Genomic DNA, 20,087 nt, shown 5'->3' with positions numbered 1-20,087 from the left:
AAGAAATGCAGAGAAAGGATCAGGGATGAGGAAATATTGAAAATGGAATAGGGGAGTCAGGGGCTCTATATCTTAGGGGACCGGAGTCATCATGAGCCCTTGATAAAATTAAAAATAGGTCCCCATAAACAAGAGTTCACCTTTTTAGTAGACACTGGGGCTGAGAAATCAACTATTAAGCAAATACCTGAGGGATGTAAAGTTTCCCCTGAAAAGATACAAGTAATTGGAGCAAAAGGAGAACCCTTTAAAGTAAGTAAAATAAAAAATGTGGTATTCGAAACTGAAAATAAATTTGGAATAGGTGAACTCTTGCTCGTCCCTGAAGCAGAATTTAATCTGTTAGGACGAGATTTAATTGTTGAATTACAACTAGAACTTAAAGTGAAAAATCAAGAGTGGACAGTGTCTGCTTATCCTTTGACCGTGGAGGATCAAAAACAAATTAACCCCAATGTCTGGTACTCTCCGGACACAATCAGTAGACTGGAAATTCCACCGATTAAAATCCAAATTTCCGAACCCCATATACCTGTGAGGGAAAGGCAATATCCCATATCCCTAGAAGGACTGAGAGGATTAAAGCCAGAAATTGATAGGTTGTTAGCACAAGGAATTTTAGAGCCTTGTATGTCACCCTTTAACACCCCCATTTTGCCTGTAAAGAAACCAAATGGGAAATATCGGCTCGTACATGATTTAAGGGAAATAAACAAAAGAACTATCACTCGGTTCCCTGTAGTAGCAAATCCATACACATTGCTAAGCAAACTAGGACCCCATAATTCCTGGTATAGTGTGATTGATTTAAAGGATGCTTTTTGGGCCTGTCCACTGGCAGAAGAATGCCGTAATTATTTTGCCTTTGAATGGGAAGACATAGAGACGGGCCGGAGACAGCAACTGAGATGGACCGTGCTCCCCCAAGGGTTCACTGAATCCCCTAATCTGTTTGGACAGGCCCTGGAAGAGCTCTTAATAGAATATCAGGTACAAACAGGGAATGTGCTGTTACAGTATGTAGATGATCTGCTCATAGCAGGAAATAATAAGGAGAATGTAAGAAAAGAAACCATTAGACTCCTAAACTTTCTTGCACAAAAGGGACTACAGGTATCACAAGAAAAGTTACAATTTGTGGAAAAAAAAGTGAAATATCTGGGACATTATCTGTTTAACGGCCAGAAGATATTAGATCCAGAGCGTATTAAAGGAATTCTGGAATTACCTATGCCTGTCACTAAGAGGCAAATTCGGCAGGTATTAGGGCTATTTGGGTATTGTAGGCAATGGATAGAAAACTACAGCTTTAAAGTTAAATTCTTATATGAACAACTGTCTAAAGACAAAACACCCAAGTGGACTCCTCAGGATCAAGAGCAGTTTGCCAGTCTCAAAAGGGAGCTAAGTCAAGCACCAGTTTTAAGTCTCCCAGATTTAAAACAGCCATTCCATTTATTTGTTAACATATATGAAGGAACGGCATTCGGAGTATTAACTCAGGAATGGGCCGGACAAAAGAAACCGGTGGCATACCTATCAAAGCTGTTGGACCCTGTGAGCAGGGGTTGGCCGAGTTGTTTACAAATCATTGTTGCTGCTGCCTTATTACTTGAGGAAACGAATCGCATTACTTTTAATGGGGAAGTTGTCTTATATGCGCCTCATAACATAAGGGGAGTGTTACAACAAAAAGCAGAAAAATGGCTTACAGATAACCGATTATTAAAGTATGAGGGAATACTTATAGAATCCCCTAAACTATCTTTAAAAACTATTGGAGCAGTTAACCCCGCTGAATTTTTGTACCCAGGGGAAGGTAATGAACTATTGCACAATTGTTTTCAAACAATTGAACAACAAACACGTATTAGGCCAGACTTAGAAGAAGAACTACAATATGGAAAAGTATTATTTATAGATGGGTCATCACGAATAGTGGAAGGTAAACGATTGTCCAGATATGCCATCGTTAAGTTGGAAAAGGGAGAATTTAAGACAATAGAATCAGGCCCCCTGAGTGCCAGCTGGTCGGCTCAAGCCTGTGAGCTATATGCATTGTGGAAAGCATTAGTGTCACTGAAGGGAAAGGATGGAACTATATATACAGACTCATGTTATGCGTTCGGAGTAGTACACACTTTTGGGAAAATATGGGAGGAAAGAGGATTTGTTAACTCACAGGGAAAAGAACTGATACACCTGGAATTAATTCGGCGAGTTCTGGGAGCATTGAAAATGCCGAATAAAATAGCAGTTGTACATATAAAGGGACACCAGCGAGGTACAAGTTATCAAGTTAGGGGAAATAATGCAGCTGATACAGAAGCAAAACGAGTGGCAGGCAATTATAGTATGATTTTGACTATGCAACAAGTACCTGTTAGTAAAAATTTGAGTTTTGAGTCTGCAGAAAAGGAAAAACTAGAACAAATGGGAGCTAAGGAACAAGATGGGAAATACGTATTGCCAGATGGGAGAGAAGTCTTGCCGAAGGGTATAGCACTTGAAATATTTTCAAGAATACACAGTAAAACACACTGGGGAACCCAGGCGTTAGTTGACCATTTTAATCAACAGTTTGCCTGTATAGGCATATATAATATAGCAAAGACAGTCACGGCAGCCTGCGAAACCTGTCAAAAGGTTAATCGAAACAACATGAGATAGAGACCTCTTGGAGGACGTTCCCCAGCATACAGACCTTTCTCACACATACAAATAGATTTTACTGAACTACCTAGGGTAGGGCGTAACAAATATTTATTAGTAACGGTGGATCATTTAACACATTATGTTGAGGCTTTTCCTACCTCCAGGGCAACTGCTAACCAAGTCACTAAAGTGTTACTTGAACACGTTATACCTCGATATGGAGTACCTGAAGTAATCGATTCGGACAGAGGAACACATTTTGTGTAAAAAATTGTTAGAGATCTGACAGAAAGCTTGGGTATTAAGTGGGAATACCATACACCATGGCATCCACAAAGTTCAGGAAAAGTTGAAAGAATGAATGGGGAAATTAAAACTATTTTGACTAAATTAATGATAGAAACCAAATTATCATGGATTAAGTGCCTACCCATGGCACTATTAATTCTCAGAACCAGACCCCGAGCAGATGTAGGAATATCAGCATTTGAAATGGTGTATGGAATGTCTTATAGAATTGAAAGCCCACAAACAAATGTTTTAATTCGAGACCGTGTGATTAATGAATATGTTTCACAATTAGCAAAACATCGTAACAAGCTTTGGGAGCATGGACTGATTGTGCAACGACCCCCGTTGGACTTAAAAATTCACAATGTTAAACCTGGGGATTGGATATTGATTAAAGTGTGGAAGGAAGAAACCTTAAAACCCAATTGGGAGGGACCTTATATTGTTTTGCTTACAACAGAAACAGCTGTTCGGACTGCTGAGCGTGGATGGACTCATGCCAGCCGCATTAAAGGCCCAGTGACGAGACCCCACTGGAAAGTAATTAGTACCCCAGGTGACACCAAGATAACCCTGAAAAGATAACGAAATGATAGAGACTTTATATGATTTTTTGCTGCATTACCTGTTGGTATAAAGTGTCTATTGCTGTTTATATTTGCTGTAATTGTTTCTTTTCCTATCTATTATATATGGAAGCGTACAAAGTGTGTTGAAGGAAATTGCTAGACATATGCAACCACCCAATAGTGAATATAAAAAATATGTTAATGTAAGTAATATATGTACTTTAGATATACGAATTAGGTGTAACAATTTAAACTGCAATTGTTATCCATTTGCTTGTTTTAAATGTAAGGTATGCCAGGATAAATGGTGGACACACTGTGAATATGGATACCCTCCAATAGGAGTTTGCACACAGTGTTGGAAAATCCAAAGAACTCTCACTGAGTGGAAACTAAAACAATTAGAGTCTAAACAAGAAATTATTCAAGAATCCCATGAGTGGTGGGAAATTTTTTCCAAAGGAATAAACCCTCAATATTATTGTTACCATTCTAACGAACCAGTCCCCTTTGTGGCTGAAATCTTGGCTATAAAGTGCAGAAGGGAAGTACTAACTGTGTCTTGCTTTGCCCCATTAGTTAAAGCTACAAAATGGGAAGCCTATATAAATAGGCAGAAATCCCAAAACAGCTGTTCTCCTGAAGAATTCCCTTGCTGCCGAGAAGATGGTACACCCCGTGACTCGAAGCAACCAAGCCGACGGGCGAGGCAGAAGAGGAACAAACTGTGGAGAAAAGAACCAGAACAATGGGACGCAAAAGCACCAATGGTTGAACTTCCCCAGGATTGGTAAAAATATACTTGAATTGGCAAAATTGATAGACACCCTTTTTCCTGGTATACCGTTAGTCTTGATATTGATAATAACCCAGGCAGAAGGAGGAAACCCACATGAACCATTTGAGTGGGAACTAATATCTTGGGAAGGAACGAAAACAATAGCCACTTTTAGCAGACCAGGGCCACCTGAATTTGTAGTGAAACTTTGTAAGTTAGTACCAATACCTTGTGAAAAAGGACCTCCATTTTATATATGTCCGGCCTCTGGACCGTCTTACTGTAATTATCCCGGACACTATTATTGTGGTTATTGGGGATGTGAGACAATAGCCTCAGCCTGGTCAGTAAATGCTCCTGATAAATATATAAAAGCAACGTGGACTCCTAACGGATGTGTACCTGAGGAAATAGGTGTAGATCTTACAGGTCTACGTGACTTGGATTATGTACATTCACGTGATAAGGAAATCTGTACCCGCATTAAAATTCAAGTATTGCATCCTATGGAAGACAAGTGGTTAGTAGGACAAACATGGGGAATACGTGTCTATGCAGGAATTCCTAAAGACAGGGGAGGGCACTTTCTCATAAGAAAAATTAGAATACCACATGATCCACTCCCTGTTGGGCCGAATAAAGTATTGAATTCACCCACTTTCCCTAAGAAAAAGATTGTCCCCACAAGTGTTACAACTACTCGTCCAAACTCCCTATCAGTAACAGATAGAACAACTAATGACACAGTAACTGAGTCCTCTTTAGTTAGGGATTCAGGAGTGTCAAAATCAAAAGACCCTTTATGGGACTTAATGCAAGCCTCTTATCGTGCCCTTAATAAAAGCCAACCAAATTTAACTAAGGAATGCTGGTTATGTTACAATGTTAGACCAACATATTTTGAGGCAATTGGAAGAGTAGGTAAGATTCAATGGTCTAGTGGTTCAAACCCACGAGAATGCCCATGGAATGATCAGAAAAACCATACGCAAGGAATTACTATTCAATTAGTAACAGGCAAAGGAAGATGTATAGGTACAGTGCCCAAAAATTATCAGTCTTTGTGCAACCAAACGGTAACTGTCACTACAGAAACTATAAAGAGACACAAGAATAGAAATTACAAATGGGCTATCCCGACACCAGGAACTAAATGGGTTTGTTCAGACATCGGGGTAACACCTTGCCTATCCCTAAATGTGTTTGATCAATCTCAGTTTTGTGTACAGGTGATGATTGTTCCTCGTCTGATCTATCACACCTCTGAGGAGGTGTTACACGACTTTGGAGGAAACCTGAATAGACAAAAACGAGAGCCAATTACAGTGATAACCTTAGCTACACTGCTGATAGCGGGCGGAGTTGGAGCAGGTACAGGCATAGCCTCCCTAGTAAAAGGTCAGGAATTACAAAGTTTACAGATGGCTGTAGATGAAGATTTAGCAAAAATAGAACAATCCATTCAAGATTTAGCCATTTCAGTAAAGTCTTTATCAGAAGTAGTACTGCAAAATAGAAGAGGACTAGATCTATTATTCCTAAAGGAAGGAGGGTTATGTGTAGCTCTCGGTGAAGAATGTTGCTCTTTTGCTGACCATACAGGAGTAGTCCAGGACACTATGTCTGAACTCCAAAAAAGGTTAGATCAACATAAAAAGGATCGTGAGGCGGGCAGGTCATGGTATGAAAAGTGGTTTAATATTTCACCTTGGCTAACCACTTTGTTGTCTGCTTTAGCAGGACCGCTTATTATATTGATTTTGGGACTTATATTTGGGCCTTGTATATTATGCTATATTTTACGCTTTATTAGAGAACGATTTGACATAGCTAACATGCTTATTTTAACTACGAGGTCTGGGGCAGAATATAAAAGTGCATCTATCAATGAGGATGAAGATTGTTGTGAATGTATTATGCCACATAGGGGCTACACTGATTGTAATTGTGAGATATTACCCTGTGAGTGTTCTGATAAATGTTGGAATTGTGGAAAAAGGTTTATTTGCAGTGCTGAGAATGAAAGCAGCATCTAATAAACAATAATAGGATAAAAAGAAAAAGGGGGGATTGTGAAAAACTAAAGAATAAGGTATTGTTTATTAAGATATATGTTAGGTATATATATGTTAAGCCCAATATAAAGGTTAGGCAACAGAAGATATGAAATTGCTTATGCACACAGTTAACGGACACAGCTTATGCAAGATAAGATAACTGCAATCGCTTACACCAATTAAACCACAATCGCTTACACCAATTAAACCAGAAACCGTTTATGCAAACATAAGATGACCACAAGATGTTACAGAAACTGGCTTGCAAGACGTTCCAGGAACTGGCAGAAATAAGACAAACCACTCCATATAAGGACATATAAATGAAGGGTCAACTATGGGACAAAGGAGGAAGACTTATTACTTCAGCCTCACTGACCACCAGGAGGCAGAATTCGACCCCCTAGCAACAGCTGAAGCATGCGCAGAGTACCTCAACTATGTCATGAACACGGAAGTAAAAGATGTATAAGGGGGGGCTTTTTGAACTGCTCAGCACGGCAGTAGGCGGAACGCAGACTCCCCTGTCGTCCAGCGCTGTCTTTGCTCATATTCTACTTGCTATAATTAATAAAATTCTAATTGGATTATGACCTGTTGTGGTCTCAATTTATAACAATTTCTGGCCATTACCTGCCGTGGTATGGAATACCCCTTTGGCTAGCTTGGGTCAGGTATCCTGTCTCTGCTTCCTCCCGGCATGCCCTCCTCCCTGGCAGAGCATGAGCTCAGAAAGTCCTTGGTCAGACTGAACATTTGAGTAGTAACTAAAAACACTGGTGTTATCAGCACTGTTCCCAAGCCAAAAGTCAAAACACAGCACTGCACCTGCTACTAAGGAGAAAAAATGACTGCTACTGCTGAACCCTAGACAGTATCCACCCCTTATTGCATACTATTCACGTCATGCTCAGATCCCATATTTTCAATATACCATTGCTCTTACATATATACATCCACATAAACACACACAGAGAAAAAGAAATCACTCCTTAGTGCATGCACCAACCCCTATAAAGCTGCTGAATCCATTTGGTCCATGATGTCAAGTTCCACCTCTTGGAACAGCCTTCTGGGGCAGGAGAGGCTGTGTGCAGCGTTGGATCGTTGCCTCCTGATGCTCATCGTTCCTTCATTGTAGAACTCATCTGGTTCTATCAAAGTTCATTCTCTATTGGGATGATGGTCAGAGGGAAGTCAGGGCCAGTTGCGGGTGACCTAAAGACATCTAGTTGATGGACTATACAAATATTACATTGCAGGCAACAGCATACAATTTAGTTAATTGGCTGTTTTCCCCTAAAATCAAATCCACTTGAGGTATACATCGGAATTCCCCATATTCCTGCATTAGCCACAAAGTTTATCCAGGCCCCCGAGCAAAAGCAATCCCACGAGTGGGTTTGCCTTTACCTGAAGCAGGAATAACTCAGACTGTCTTCCCTAGCAAAGTCCTCATGTGCACCACAAGAACTTTGTCCCCCTCTACAATATGTAAAAGTTCTGACTGGGCTGGGCCAGCCCTGTTGGCAGATCCTCTGGTGTTGACCAACCAGGTGGTCTTTGGTAAGTGGGTATCCCAATGCTTGAAAGTTCCCCCACCCATTGCTCTCAGTGTAGTTTTTAACAGCCCATTGTACTGCTGGATTTTCCCAGAGGCTGGTGCATGGTAGGGGATGTGATATACCCACTCAATGCCATGCTCTTTTGCCCAAGCGTCTATAAGGTTATTCAGGAAACAAGTCCCATTGTCTGACTCAATTCTCTCTGGGGTGCCATATCACAACAAAATCTGTTTCTCAAGGCTCAGCAAAGTGTTCCGGGCAGTGGTGTGGGTCACAGCATATGTTCCTAGCCATCCGGTGTTTGCTTCCACCATGGTAAGCACATGGCGCTTGCCTTAGCAGGTTGGTAGGAGTGTGATATAATCAATCTGCCAGGCCTCCCCATATTTATATACAGCCATCCTCCTCCATACCAAAGAGGCTTTAACCACTTGGCTTGCTTAATTGCAACACATGTTTCACACTCATGAATAACCTGGGCAATAGTGTCCATTGTTAAGTCCACCCCTCGATCACGAGCCCATTTGTACGTTGCGTCTCTGCCCTGATGGCCTGAAGTGTCATGGGCCCACCGGGCCAAAAATAATTCGCCTTTATGTTGCCAATCTAAGTCCATCTGAGCCACTTCAGTCTTAGCAGCTTTATCCATGGGCATCTACATGGCTTACCTTTACCACCAGGTTCTGCAACCAGGCAGCGATATCTTGCCACAGTGCAGCAGCCAAGATGGGTTTAGCTCTGCATTGCCAGTTGAACTTCTTCCATTGCTGCAACCACCCCAACAGGGCATTTGCCACCATCCATGAGTCAGTATAAAGATAGAGTACTGGCCACCTTTCTCGCTCAGCAATGTCCAGGGCCAGCTGGATGGCTTTCACCTCAGCAAACTGACTCGATTCACCCTCTCCTTCAGCAGTTTCAGCAACTTGTCATTGAGGACTCCATACAGCTGCCTTCCATCTCCGATGCTTTCCCACAATACGGCAGGACCCATCACTGAACAAGGCATACTGCTTTTCACTTTCTGACAGTTTATTATATGGTGGTGCCTCTTCAGCACGCATCACCTCCGTCTCTGCTGACATTCCAAAATCTTTGCCCTCTGGCGAGTCCATGATGACTTCCAGAATGCCTGGATGAATGGAATTTCCTATTCCAGCTCGTTGTGCAATTAGTGCAGCCCATTTACTCCATGTAGCATCGGTTGCATGATGTGTAGAGGAGACTCTGCCTTTGAACATCCAGCCCAGCAGTGGCAAGCGGGGTGCCAAAAGGAGCTGTGCTTCAGTGCCAATCACTTCCAAAGCAGCTTGAATTCCTTCATAGGCTGCCAGGATCTCTTTCTCCGTTGGGGTACAGCTGGCCTCAGATCCTTTGTATCCACGACTCCAAAAATCAAGGGGTCGACCTCGAGTCTCCCCTGGAGTTTTCTGCCAGAGGCTCCAGGTAGGACTATTCTCCCCGGCTGCAGTGTACAGTATATTTTTTACATCTGGCCCAGTCCGGACTGGTCCAAGGGCTACTGCATGAGCTATCTTGATTTTAATTTGCTCGAAGGCTTGTTGTTGCTTAGGGCCCCATTTAAAATAATTGTTCTTCCAGGTCACATGATAGAGAGGCCTTTCAATCGAACCGTAATTTGGGATGTGCATTCTCCAGAACCCCACAGCACCCAAGAAAGCTTGTATTTCTTTCTTATCAGTTGGTGGAGACACCGCTGTTATCCTGTTGATCACATCTGTGGGGATGTGGCAACATCCATCTTGCCATTTTATTCCCAAAAATTGAATCTCCTGTGCAGGTCCCTTGACTTTATTCCGCTTTATGGCAAAACCAGCTTTCAGCAGGATGTGGATTATTTTCCTCCCTTTCTCAAAGACTTCTTCCGCTAAATCACCCCACACTATAATGTTATCAATGCATTGCAAGTGTTCTGGAGCTTGCCCCTGTTACAGTGCAGGTTGGATCAGTCTACAGCAGATGGTAAGGATGTGTTTCCAGCCCTGAGGCAATCAGTTCCAAGTGTACTGAACACCCCTCCAAGTAAAAGCAATCTGTGGCCTGCACTCTGCTGCCAAAGGAATTGACAAAAATTTACTGATAATATCAATTGTGGCATACCATTTGGCTGCCTGTGACTCTAGTTCATACTGAAGTTCTAACATGTCCAGTACAGCAGCACTCAATGGTGGTGTGACTTCATTCAGGCCACGATAGTCTGTTAGTCTCCACTCTCCATTAGACTTTCGCACTGGCCATATGAGGCTATTAAAGGGTGAGCAGGTCCTGCTGATCACTCCTTGAGTCTCCAGTCTATGGATCAGCTTATGGATGAGAATCAAGGAGTCTCAGTTGGTGCACTATTGCCGCCAGTGATCTGTTCTGGTTGTGAATAGCACTTGTTGTTCTTCGACCTTCAGCAACCCCACAACAGAAGGATCCTCCGAGAGACCAGGCAAGGTGGACAACTGCTCAATTTCCTCAGTCTCCAGAGCAGCCAAACCAAAGGCCCCTTGGCACCCTTTTAGGTCTTTGAAGTACCCTCTCCTGAGGCAATCTATGCCAGATTTTGCACTTGTTCAGTGGTGAAATTCCAAAGTACTGGAGGGGCCCACTGACCTAGATACTTGCCCATACTATCCCACACACCCTGCCACTCATGGCTGTCCAGCCTCAGGGAAAGTCTCTTGGTCTTCCTATGTCGTCGGCTAACCCCCAAAAAGACCCAAACCTGACTCTGCTTAACTCTTGAAATCAGACAAAATGTTCATGGGCAAAACACACTCTGTGTGCATGCCAACATGTTGATCCCCATTGCAATCAGCAAGCAGGTCACAAGAGTATTTAAAGGCCATTCAAAAACATCAAAACTCTAAAATGATGCTGTAAATGGTCTGCGGGGTGGGGGGATGGGGTGCTGGGAGGGTAAGAAAACGTTGCCTTCACAGGTTGACCACCCAAGAAGGAGAAAAAACGTGTAATTGCTAAGCACTTCTATTAAATACCTCCCAAAGTATAATGGTGGTGAACACACTGGGAACATAAGCCAGATCAGTTTCATGATCAGTGATTCTATTGTATTACGAGTCACTACCATAAAGTACAAGGAGACAAGAACCTTAGTCCAAGGCCCCCACTTGATAAACACTAACAGAGCAAATACCGGCTGTAAGTAATGTACGATATGCTGAAACTGTGAGATCAAGAGAAACAACTTTGACAGCCAATAAATCAGCATTGTGACAAGTGACTATTAATCCAAAACAATGAAAGCTCATCACAAATATGATTAGACACACTCTGGCCAGATCTGTCATTATTTCAACCCTTAGGATCCCACGTTGGGCACCAGAAAGAACTGTCGTGGTTTAAAACATAGTCAGCCACACAATCTCACTCGTGCACTCTCGCCCCACCTTCTGCTCCCAGAGGGTTGGGGAGAAAAATCTAAAGAATCTAACTCCCACAGGTTGAAATAAGAACAGTCCAGTAACTAAGGTATAACACAAATCACTACTGCTACCCCCAATAATAAGGGAAACAACAAGGGAAAAGAATATGATACCACCTGCTGACAGAGCAGTGAGCGCCCTTCCGGGTAACTCCCAGTTACATCCCAGGCTGTGGTATGGAATACCTCTTTGGCTAGTTTGGGTCAGGTATTCTGTCTCTGCTTCCTCCCGGTTTCTCCTCCTCCCTGGCAAAGCATGAGACTCAGAAAGTCCTTGGTCAGAATAAATATTTGAGCAGTAACTAAAAAGATTGGTATTATCCTCCCTGTTCCCAGGCCAAAAGTAAAAAACACAGCACTGCACCAGCTACTAAGAAGGAGTAAAAATGACTGCTACTGCTGAGCTCAGGACACCTATACAAAACTGCACTTATTTATTTCTGCTTTTCCTGTGATGATTTATTGAAATACAACAGCTACAAGTCATTCCATATTGTTTATGGCCTATTATTGTTTCACAGACGCTTAGAATGGTTTTGGTTAGAAAGACCTTAAGATCATCTAGTTCCAATCCCTGCCATGGGCAGGGACACCTCACACTAGACTATGCTGCCTAAGGCTCTATCCAACCTGGCCTTGAGCACTGCCAGTGGTGGAGCACCTGTTCCAATGCCTCACCATCCTGGTGGTTTCTCCCAAGCCTGTTTGAGTCTCACAAATTCAGAATGACTTTTTTTCAAAAGAAGATTTCTCCTTTTACTTTTTGCTGTAGCTTAAACTTTTCTGAGATACAGAAGTTAGCCTGTTGTTTCCCCTCTATCTCAACCATTCATACAAATCATGCATTACACAGCACCACCTACCCTTTTACTTCATTCCTTATCTGCACTGCAATTAGCTAGAACATAATGAAGTACCATAACAGCAGATCAGGGTAAACAATATGAAAAAAACCTGAGGACACAATTCAGGCTTAATGAGGATTTATTTATGCAAGAGATCATGACCAACAGATAAAACTGTAATTTCTGAATTTAAAAATCTGCTGTTCTCCAAGCAGCAACAGCAAACCTTCAAAAAGCAGATATCCAGAAAAGGATGTTGGAAAAATTCCATGCATATCATGTGTTTAATAAAGAGACAGAAAGCTGAATGAGACTCTAAATGCACTGCAATTCTGCCCTGGAACCTAACAATATGGCGTGGTTCCTGACATATTGCAAATCTCCTTGAAATCTTCCGATTTCCCTAATCAGAATTTTTAAATGTTAGAAACAACAGTTTGACACAAAACTGTTATAAGTTATCCCAACAGACAGATCAATATGTTAAGTTCACTAGTAGAAACAACTTACTATCCAGTATAAAGCTGTTAACTGTTTCAAAATGAGACTCCTGCCTCCCTACTACAACTCTATGGATAGATTAACACTCCTTCTTATAAGCAACCAGTGCACAGTGCAGCACAAAGCACAAAATTCTAGACCAAGCCAAGGCAGGTCACAGTGAGTAGCTGTGAATTCACCCAGTATGCTGTAACTACAAAATTCCAGAAGATGACACAGAAGAAACCTGCTCTGCCCAAGTTACTTTAGTTTTCATAGAATCATAGAAAAGTTAGGGTTGGAAAGGACCTTAAGATCATCTAGCTCCAACCACCCTGCCATGGGCAGGGACACTTCACACTAAAACATGTCGCCCAAGGCTCTGTCCAACCTGGCCTTGAACACTGCCAGGGATGGAGCATTCACTACCTCCTTGGTCAACATATTCCAGTGCCTCACCACCCTCACAGAAAAGAACTTTTCACCTGTTATCCCCTGTTCTATCACTACAGTCCCTAATGAAGAGTCCCTCACCAGCATCCCTGTAGGCTCCCTTCAGATACTGGAAGGCTGCTATGAGGTCTCCACGTAGCCTTCTCTTCTCCAGGCTGAACAGCCCCAACTTTCTCAGCCTGTCTTCATATGGGAGGTGCTCCAGTCCCCTGATCATCCTCGTGGCCCTCCTCTGGACTTGTTCTAACAGTCCCATGGCCTTTTTATGTTGAGGACACCAAAACCATACACAGTATGCCAAGTGAGGTCTCACAAGAGCAAAGTAGAAGAGCAGGATCACCTCCTTCGACCTGCTGGTCACGCTCCTTTTGATGCAGCCAAGAATATGGTTCGCTTTCTGGGCTGCGTGCACACACTGAAGGCAGCTCATGTTCATTTTCTCATCGACCAACACCCCCAAGTCCTTCTCCGCAGAGCTGCACTGAATTTCCTTTCGCCCAACCTGTAGCTGTACCTGGGATTGCTCCAACTCAGGTGTAGGATGTTACACTTGGCATGGTTAAACTTCATGAGGTTGGCATCAGCCCACCACACAAGTGTGTCAAGGTCCCTCTGGATGACTTTCCTTCCCTCTAGCGTATCTACCGAACCACACAGCTTGGTTTCATCGGCAAACTTACTGAGGGCACACTCAATCCCACTGTCCATGTCACCAACAAAGATGTTAAACAAGACTGGTCCCAACAGTGATCCCTGAGGGACACCACTCCTTACTGGTCTCCAGCCAGACACTGAACCGCTGACCACAACTCTTTGAGTGCAACCATCCATCCAGTTCCTTATCCACCGAGTGGTCCACCTATCGAATTGATGTCTCTCCAATTTAGAGACAAGGATGTCCTGTGGGAGGTTGTCAAACGCTTTGTACAAGTCCAGATAGATGACATCAACTGCTCTACCCCTGTCCATCAGTTCTCTGTAGCCCCATCATAGAAGACCACCAAATTGGTCAGGCAGGATTTCCCCTTAGTGAAGTCATGCTGGCCATCACCAAACACCTTGTTGTTTTTCATGTGCCTTAGCATGCCTTCCAGGAGAATCTGCTCCCAAGATTTTGCCAGGCACAGTGGTGAGACTGACTGGGCTGTAATTCCCCGGGTCATCCATTTTCCCCTTCTTGAAAATGGGCATTATATTTCCCCTTTTCCAGTTGTTGGGATCTTCACCTAACTGCCATGATTTTTCAAATATCACATGATGAACTAAGCATATTTCAAACTGACAAGTTTTGGGAGAGCAATTTTATTTTAAAAGCACAAATAGCACAACGTCATCAAACTGTGAATTTATAATGCACAGTTCATACACTTTACTGTGTGTACACTACTCTAAAATAAATTTTGATTGTGTTAAATCTGCATCAAATTAATGTAAATCACTAAATTACCAGAATTATAGTGAATTTTGGTTACAGTAGTGTGGAAAAGATCACAAAGCCTAAGGTATTTATTGAGAAAAATAACAAGTCTGTTTTACTGACAGCATAGCACCACCTGGCTGACATGCTTTTGCTAACTACAATGTTCTAGTTGATGTGCCAAACCCAGTATTACAGTAGTGGCAGAAGGAAGAGATTAAGATTGAAGAATATTATTCAGATGCAGAATCTGAAAATCACTATCCAAAATACTGACTCTTCTTGGCAGCTCTCCACTGCCATCTGCGATACAAGGGGAAGTGGGAACTCTAGAGCATTCATAGAACAAAATAGTTCATACAGGCTTTAATTGGAAATATTCAACAAGTGATAAAGGTTTTCATTAGACAGGGAAATCATTGTAATACACCATCACTGTGAAACTGACTAGCTACTAATGCCAAGTTAAACACATACACCCCTAACTATTTTCTTTTGAGTCATATTGGCCATAGACTGCTAAAAGAACAAGAAGTCCTCAGTGCTTTATTGACAAGATGCATTTGATAATGTGTAGATTCATACCAACACTAACAAGTATTTGGGGCAGAGAATCTCAGTCTTCAAGACTTCTATCTAAATCATGTTCAGACTGTTGAGAAGCCATCATCATAAATGTATATACCTAAAAGATTAAACACCAAGCTCACCATTAACACACAGGTCATTTCCAGTGGTTACAAAGATCAAAAACAAACCACCTACCTCAGGTCTGGCAAATACCATAAGAAACAAACGAACAAAAAAAAAGTGCAATTTACAGAGGAAAGCATTCATTGAACATGAATTAATAGACTCCCAAAGGGACCATGTATTTCTGAAAATGTTTTGAATTCTTTTGTGCACAAAGCACAATAAAAAGTTCAGCTTACACACAAGAACTCCATCTCTAATATAATGACAAAAAAATTAGCAACAGATTTACAGAATATTCCTTGAGAATATAATTAATAAAGGATATTTAGCAAAAAATTGTGTAATACTCTAGTTACTTGAACAATGATCCAAATAGTTATTCCATGTACTTTATCTCTTTTGATATAGAAGCCAGCCATAATTAATCTTTTCAGCATATGAGTGGGAAGCTTTCAGAAACATAGGTAGACACAGCACCTACTTTAAAGAAAAATTAAATGGAAAAAGGGAAAAGTCAGATGTCCAATGGTCAGGGTGTTCACCAGCACAAGAACAAAGGCCCAAACACTGTATTTGGACATCTGAAAAGTTGTTTTGGGGAAAAAAAAAAAAAAAAAAAAGAGGGTATCAGCTGTTCCTGACTGGAGAAGTGACTGCTACAGCAAGAGGAGCAGAGATTACTCCAATTTATACTGAAAATAAAAAAAGGGCATTTAAACTTTTAAAACAGAAATCAAGGAACACATTGGGTATTGTATTATTTTAGATTCTTAAATACAAACAAGGTATCTTTTTAAAAGATTAGACTCCATGCATCAGAAGTAATCACATCCAATTAACAGCCATGAAGTAACTGTTATGTAACAGGTACAGTTACCTGAGCAGAGTGTATCCCTCTCAGGTAAAAACCTCCAACTCTGAACACTTACAGTAGATCAGTTATACTTCACTCTGCTTCATCAATGCATGAACTGAAAGTTGTAAAATTAAAATGGTGTTTGGGGATTCCCTCCCCATTACATCACATGGATGAACCCCAAAATATAAAGCAAGGAACTAATTTTTCCTACAGAGCTCTAGAGTAGCACACCTGAAACTGCACCAAGTACAACGTACCAAAAACATATACAAAGTAACTTTCAGATATTGAGACAGCTCAAAGACAGTGATAAAGTGGAAAAGCAGTATATCTTGACTAGAATGGTGTGACGTGGAAGTTGCTTATGTATCCTTGTAATTGAGAATAAAAAGTAATTATTTAGGAGTATTAAGTTTTTTTTATTTATAAAAGTATGAATGAGGAAGAAAAAGTTGTTAGATGAAAGTCTTTTGAGAAGCATATTTCTCTGGCTGGAATCATCTCCACAGTAAAATGGCAGGCACATTCAGCTATTTAAAGCCAAGTTAAGGAACTAATACATAAAAGTACTGCAGGTCAAACCTGCTCTTTTATCGAAGTGGATTAGATAATTTAACAGATTCCATCTCCAACTTCTAACCTCCCAAAAGCACAAATATTATTCTAGCAAAAGTCTTATAGAAAACAAGCATGTAAAACTCAGTTGTATTTCTGGTAAATGAAAAACAAGTAGAATGATGATCAACACATTAACTCAGAATATTTAGCAAAACAAAAAAAAAAAAGCCAAGCAAGTTTAAAAACCTGTTTAAAACATCTGACCCCCAGAGAATGGATGAATCAGTCTTAAGTCAAAATGAAACATGGAAATAGAATGAGACACTCTCCACGGACCAGTGCCTCATTCTAAGTAACATCGTGAAATTGGTACAAAAATTACCTTCAAGGTAAGTTAATTTGACACTCATAAACAGAACTCCAAGCTCCTGACACCTTTGCAGACAGCTGTAGAACTTGATGTCAAAGAAACGGATTTACATTATTTTAAAAAGCCCATTGACAAGTAATCAGTCATGGCTTAAGCCCAACCAGTGATTCAGAACCACACAGCTGCTCACTCCCTCACTCACTCTCCCACTTCTTCCCCCCCCCAGTGGGATGGGGAAGAGTCAAAAGAATGTAAATCCCACAGGCTGAGATAAGAACAGTCCAGTAACTAAGGTATAATACAAGACTACTACTACTAATAATAAAAATAATAATAAGGGAAATAAGAGGAGAGAATATAAAATTAAAAAGGGAAGGGGAAACAAATTAATAAATACAAGTGATGCACAATGCAATTAACACCTGCTGGCCAATGCCCAGCCTGACCCAAGCAGTGATCTGTCCTTCCAGGTTACTCCCCCCAGTTTATATACTGGACATGACATTCTGTGGTGTGAAATACCCCTTTGGCTAGTTTGGGTCAGGTGCCCTGTCTCTGCTTCCTCCCAACTTCTTGTGCCCCTCATCACTGGCAGAACATGAGATACTGAAAAGTCCTTGATCGGGATAAACATTACTTAGCAAAAACTAAAACACCGGTGTGTTATCAGCATTGTTCTCAGACTAAAGCTGAAACACAGCACTGCAGCAGCTATTAAGGAGGAGAAAAATAACTGTTACAGCTGAACCCAGGACACTTACCATCGTACTTTATTGCATGTCTGTGTAGCACCAAGAGGCGAACCTGCCACCATGGGGACTTGGATAGGGCTGTGCTGTTTGTTCATGACAAGATCCAACTTCTCTTCCAATGATTTACAGGTAGCCTCTAATGCCAGCAACTTTGCCTCAATGCTATTCAACCGCAGACATATTGCCTGATTAATGGAATACAGGAATGACTGGAAAGGAAGAATGAAAGAGACACTGATTTTAAAGACTTATGCATTTATATTAAACAACATACGCAGAAGGAAGCTCCAGATAAATGTGACTGGAAAACAGTTCTAAAGCAAGTAGCAGCATGCCTAGTGACAACATTCATCCACATACAAAACTGATGACATCCAGGAGCATTTTACCATTCTCAAGTTCTTCTAAATCTTTACTTGGAAACCAAATCCAAGCCAAACACATTTTCACCTAAGCACTTTGTGGGTATGATTTTGTACACATGTGAAAGCCTTTCATTCCACAGAAGTAAAACCAAAAGGATTATACATCTATGAATATATCCTCCTGGATAAAATAAGATGTTTTCTTCCCTGCCCTAAACAGATAAATTCAGATTATTACAGTGGAAATTCTATCAACAAAAATAACCTCAGAGACAATTAATGCCACTCACTTGAGTTTTCTCCTAAACAGCAAACCAAGAAAAGCAAATAAAATCTGTTTTCCTAAGCAATCTTATTCAAAACAAAGCCTATTCTACTTAGTTCCTCTTGGGAAAAATAGCCTATTAAAGGATAATGTTACACATTCTCCTTTGCAAACAGCAACTATGCCATCTCGTGGCCCTCTGTTACAACTTACACACCTCATCACACCAGCTTACAGTGCTGCTGTGCTCCCTGGTGCTCTTTCAATACAGAACTTCAGTTTCTACAATGACTATTTCAAAACTACAGAACTATATACTATTTAACATGTGTGGCAGTAAAACACTACTCTCATACTTATGCTCCAAGAAACAACAATGAAAAAACCCACAGAACTAAAACACACTAGAGAAAAGCAGGGGAAGCTCTGCAAGTACAGAAAAGCCTGAGCTACTGAGCCTGAACCAAATCCAGCTTAGCTATTAAAAGAATGTTGTTAGCTCAAAATAATTTTAAGCATGCTAAAAGTATATACAAATTGTAATGCAAATACGTGCTCAAGTTTATCTTTTAGGTCAACTTTATTCACTTCATCAAAAAATGTACCAATAGTGATATTTGAGTAACTGTAATTAAATCTAATGACATTTTACACTTCAGGTAAAATTCTTGCTACAGATTTTTACACTGGAGAACTAAGCAATCATCCAGATCTTTAAGTTTATGCAAAAAATGAACTAACATCTACAAGAAGGCTACGAATAATTCCAGTCTTATGTAATACCATAATAAAGTTTATTTTACATTCTTTTAACGTATTTCCCTAAACAAGATAACTTAAATCTATTACAAATAGAAACAGGAAAAGGCATTATCATAACCTTAATAGAGGGATCGTGGCAGTTCATTTCTATACGCTGATGTTTCAGAGCAGGCTCTACAACATCATCTATCACTTCATGATTCTCCAACACAACTGCAAAGAAAAAAGTGCTGCCATAGCTTATAATACAAGAGGACAAGGCTCAAATTAAAAAATATATGAAATGGATTACATAAGAAAAAGGTGTTTAATTAACATATTGTATGTATTCTTTTACGCTTACTTGGGTTTTCTCTTAAATATATGACAATGGTTTAGTGCTTCTCAAAAAAAACTGATCCAAACTAATATTTTGTTTCAAACACACTAAGGATATATCATTCAAGCATTACCCTGGATTTTTTTTTTTTTAGGAATTTAAAGGGAGGTAGCTGAGTTGCCACAGTGGCTGTTCTGCTTTGACAGATTTTACAGGCTTCTTATCCCCACATTTACACAAAACCATAAAAAGTACTAATGAAGCTGTAGCACAAAGAGCAGAATCACACCCACTATTCAGCCTAGTAGCAGAGTTATTTTTCCCCACAGTATAGGTAAACAAAATCCTGCCAGCTTTCCAAAATAACTACTTGCATATAGAATCACAGAATAGTTAGGGTTGGAAAGGACCTTAAGATCGTCTAGTTCCAACCCCCCTGCCATGGCCAGGGACACTTCACACTAAACCATATCACCCAAGGCTTCATCAAACCTGATCTTGAACACTGCCAGGGATGGAGCATTCACAACCTCCCTGGGCAAACCATTCCAGTACCTCACCACCCTCACAGTAAAGAATT

At 40.9% G+C, this 20,087-nt stretch overlaps 1 protein-coding gene across 1 annotated transcript in view; it reads right to left on the bottom strand.

Moving 5' to 3' along the window:
- The window catches only part of LOC117438289 (protein BANP-like), a 167,044-nt gene that overhangs the window by 124,159 nt on the left and 22,798 nt on the right, over positions 1–20,087 (bottom strand). The window contains exons 3-4 of the mRNA XM_034073821.1: positions 19,307–19,401; positions 17,806–18,005 (exon numbers count right to left, since the gene is read on the bottom strand). Of these exons, the coding sequence (XP_033929712.1) occupies positions 17,806–18,005; positions 19,307–19,401 (295 nt within the window). The remainder of the gene's footprint in view (positions 1–17,805; positions 18,006–19,306; positions 19,402–20,087) is intronic.

Source organism: Melopsittacus undulatus, assembly GCF_012275295.1.
Source record: "Melopsittacus undulatus isolate bMelUnd1 chromosome W unlocalized genomic scaffold, bMelUnd1.mat.Z SUPER_W_unloc_5, whole genome shotgun sequence".
NCBI lineage: Eukaryota > Metazoa > Chordata > Aves > Psittaciformes > Psittaculidae > Melopsittacus > Melopsittacus undulatus.
The sequence above is the reverse complement of the archived record's forward strand: the minus strand, read 5'-3'. Positions and strand labels throughout refer to the sequence as shown.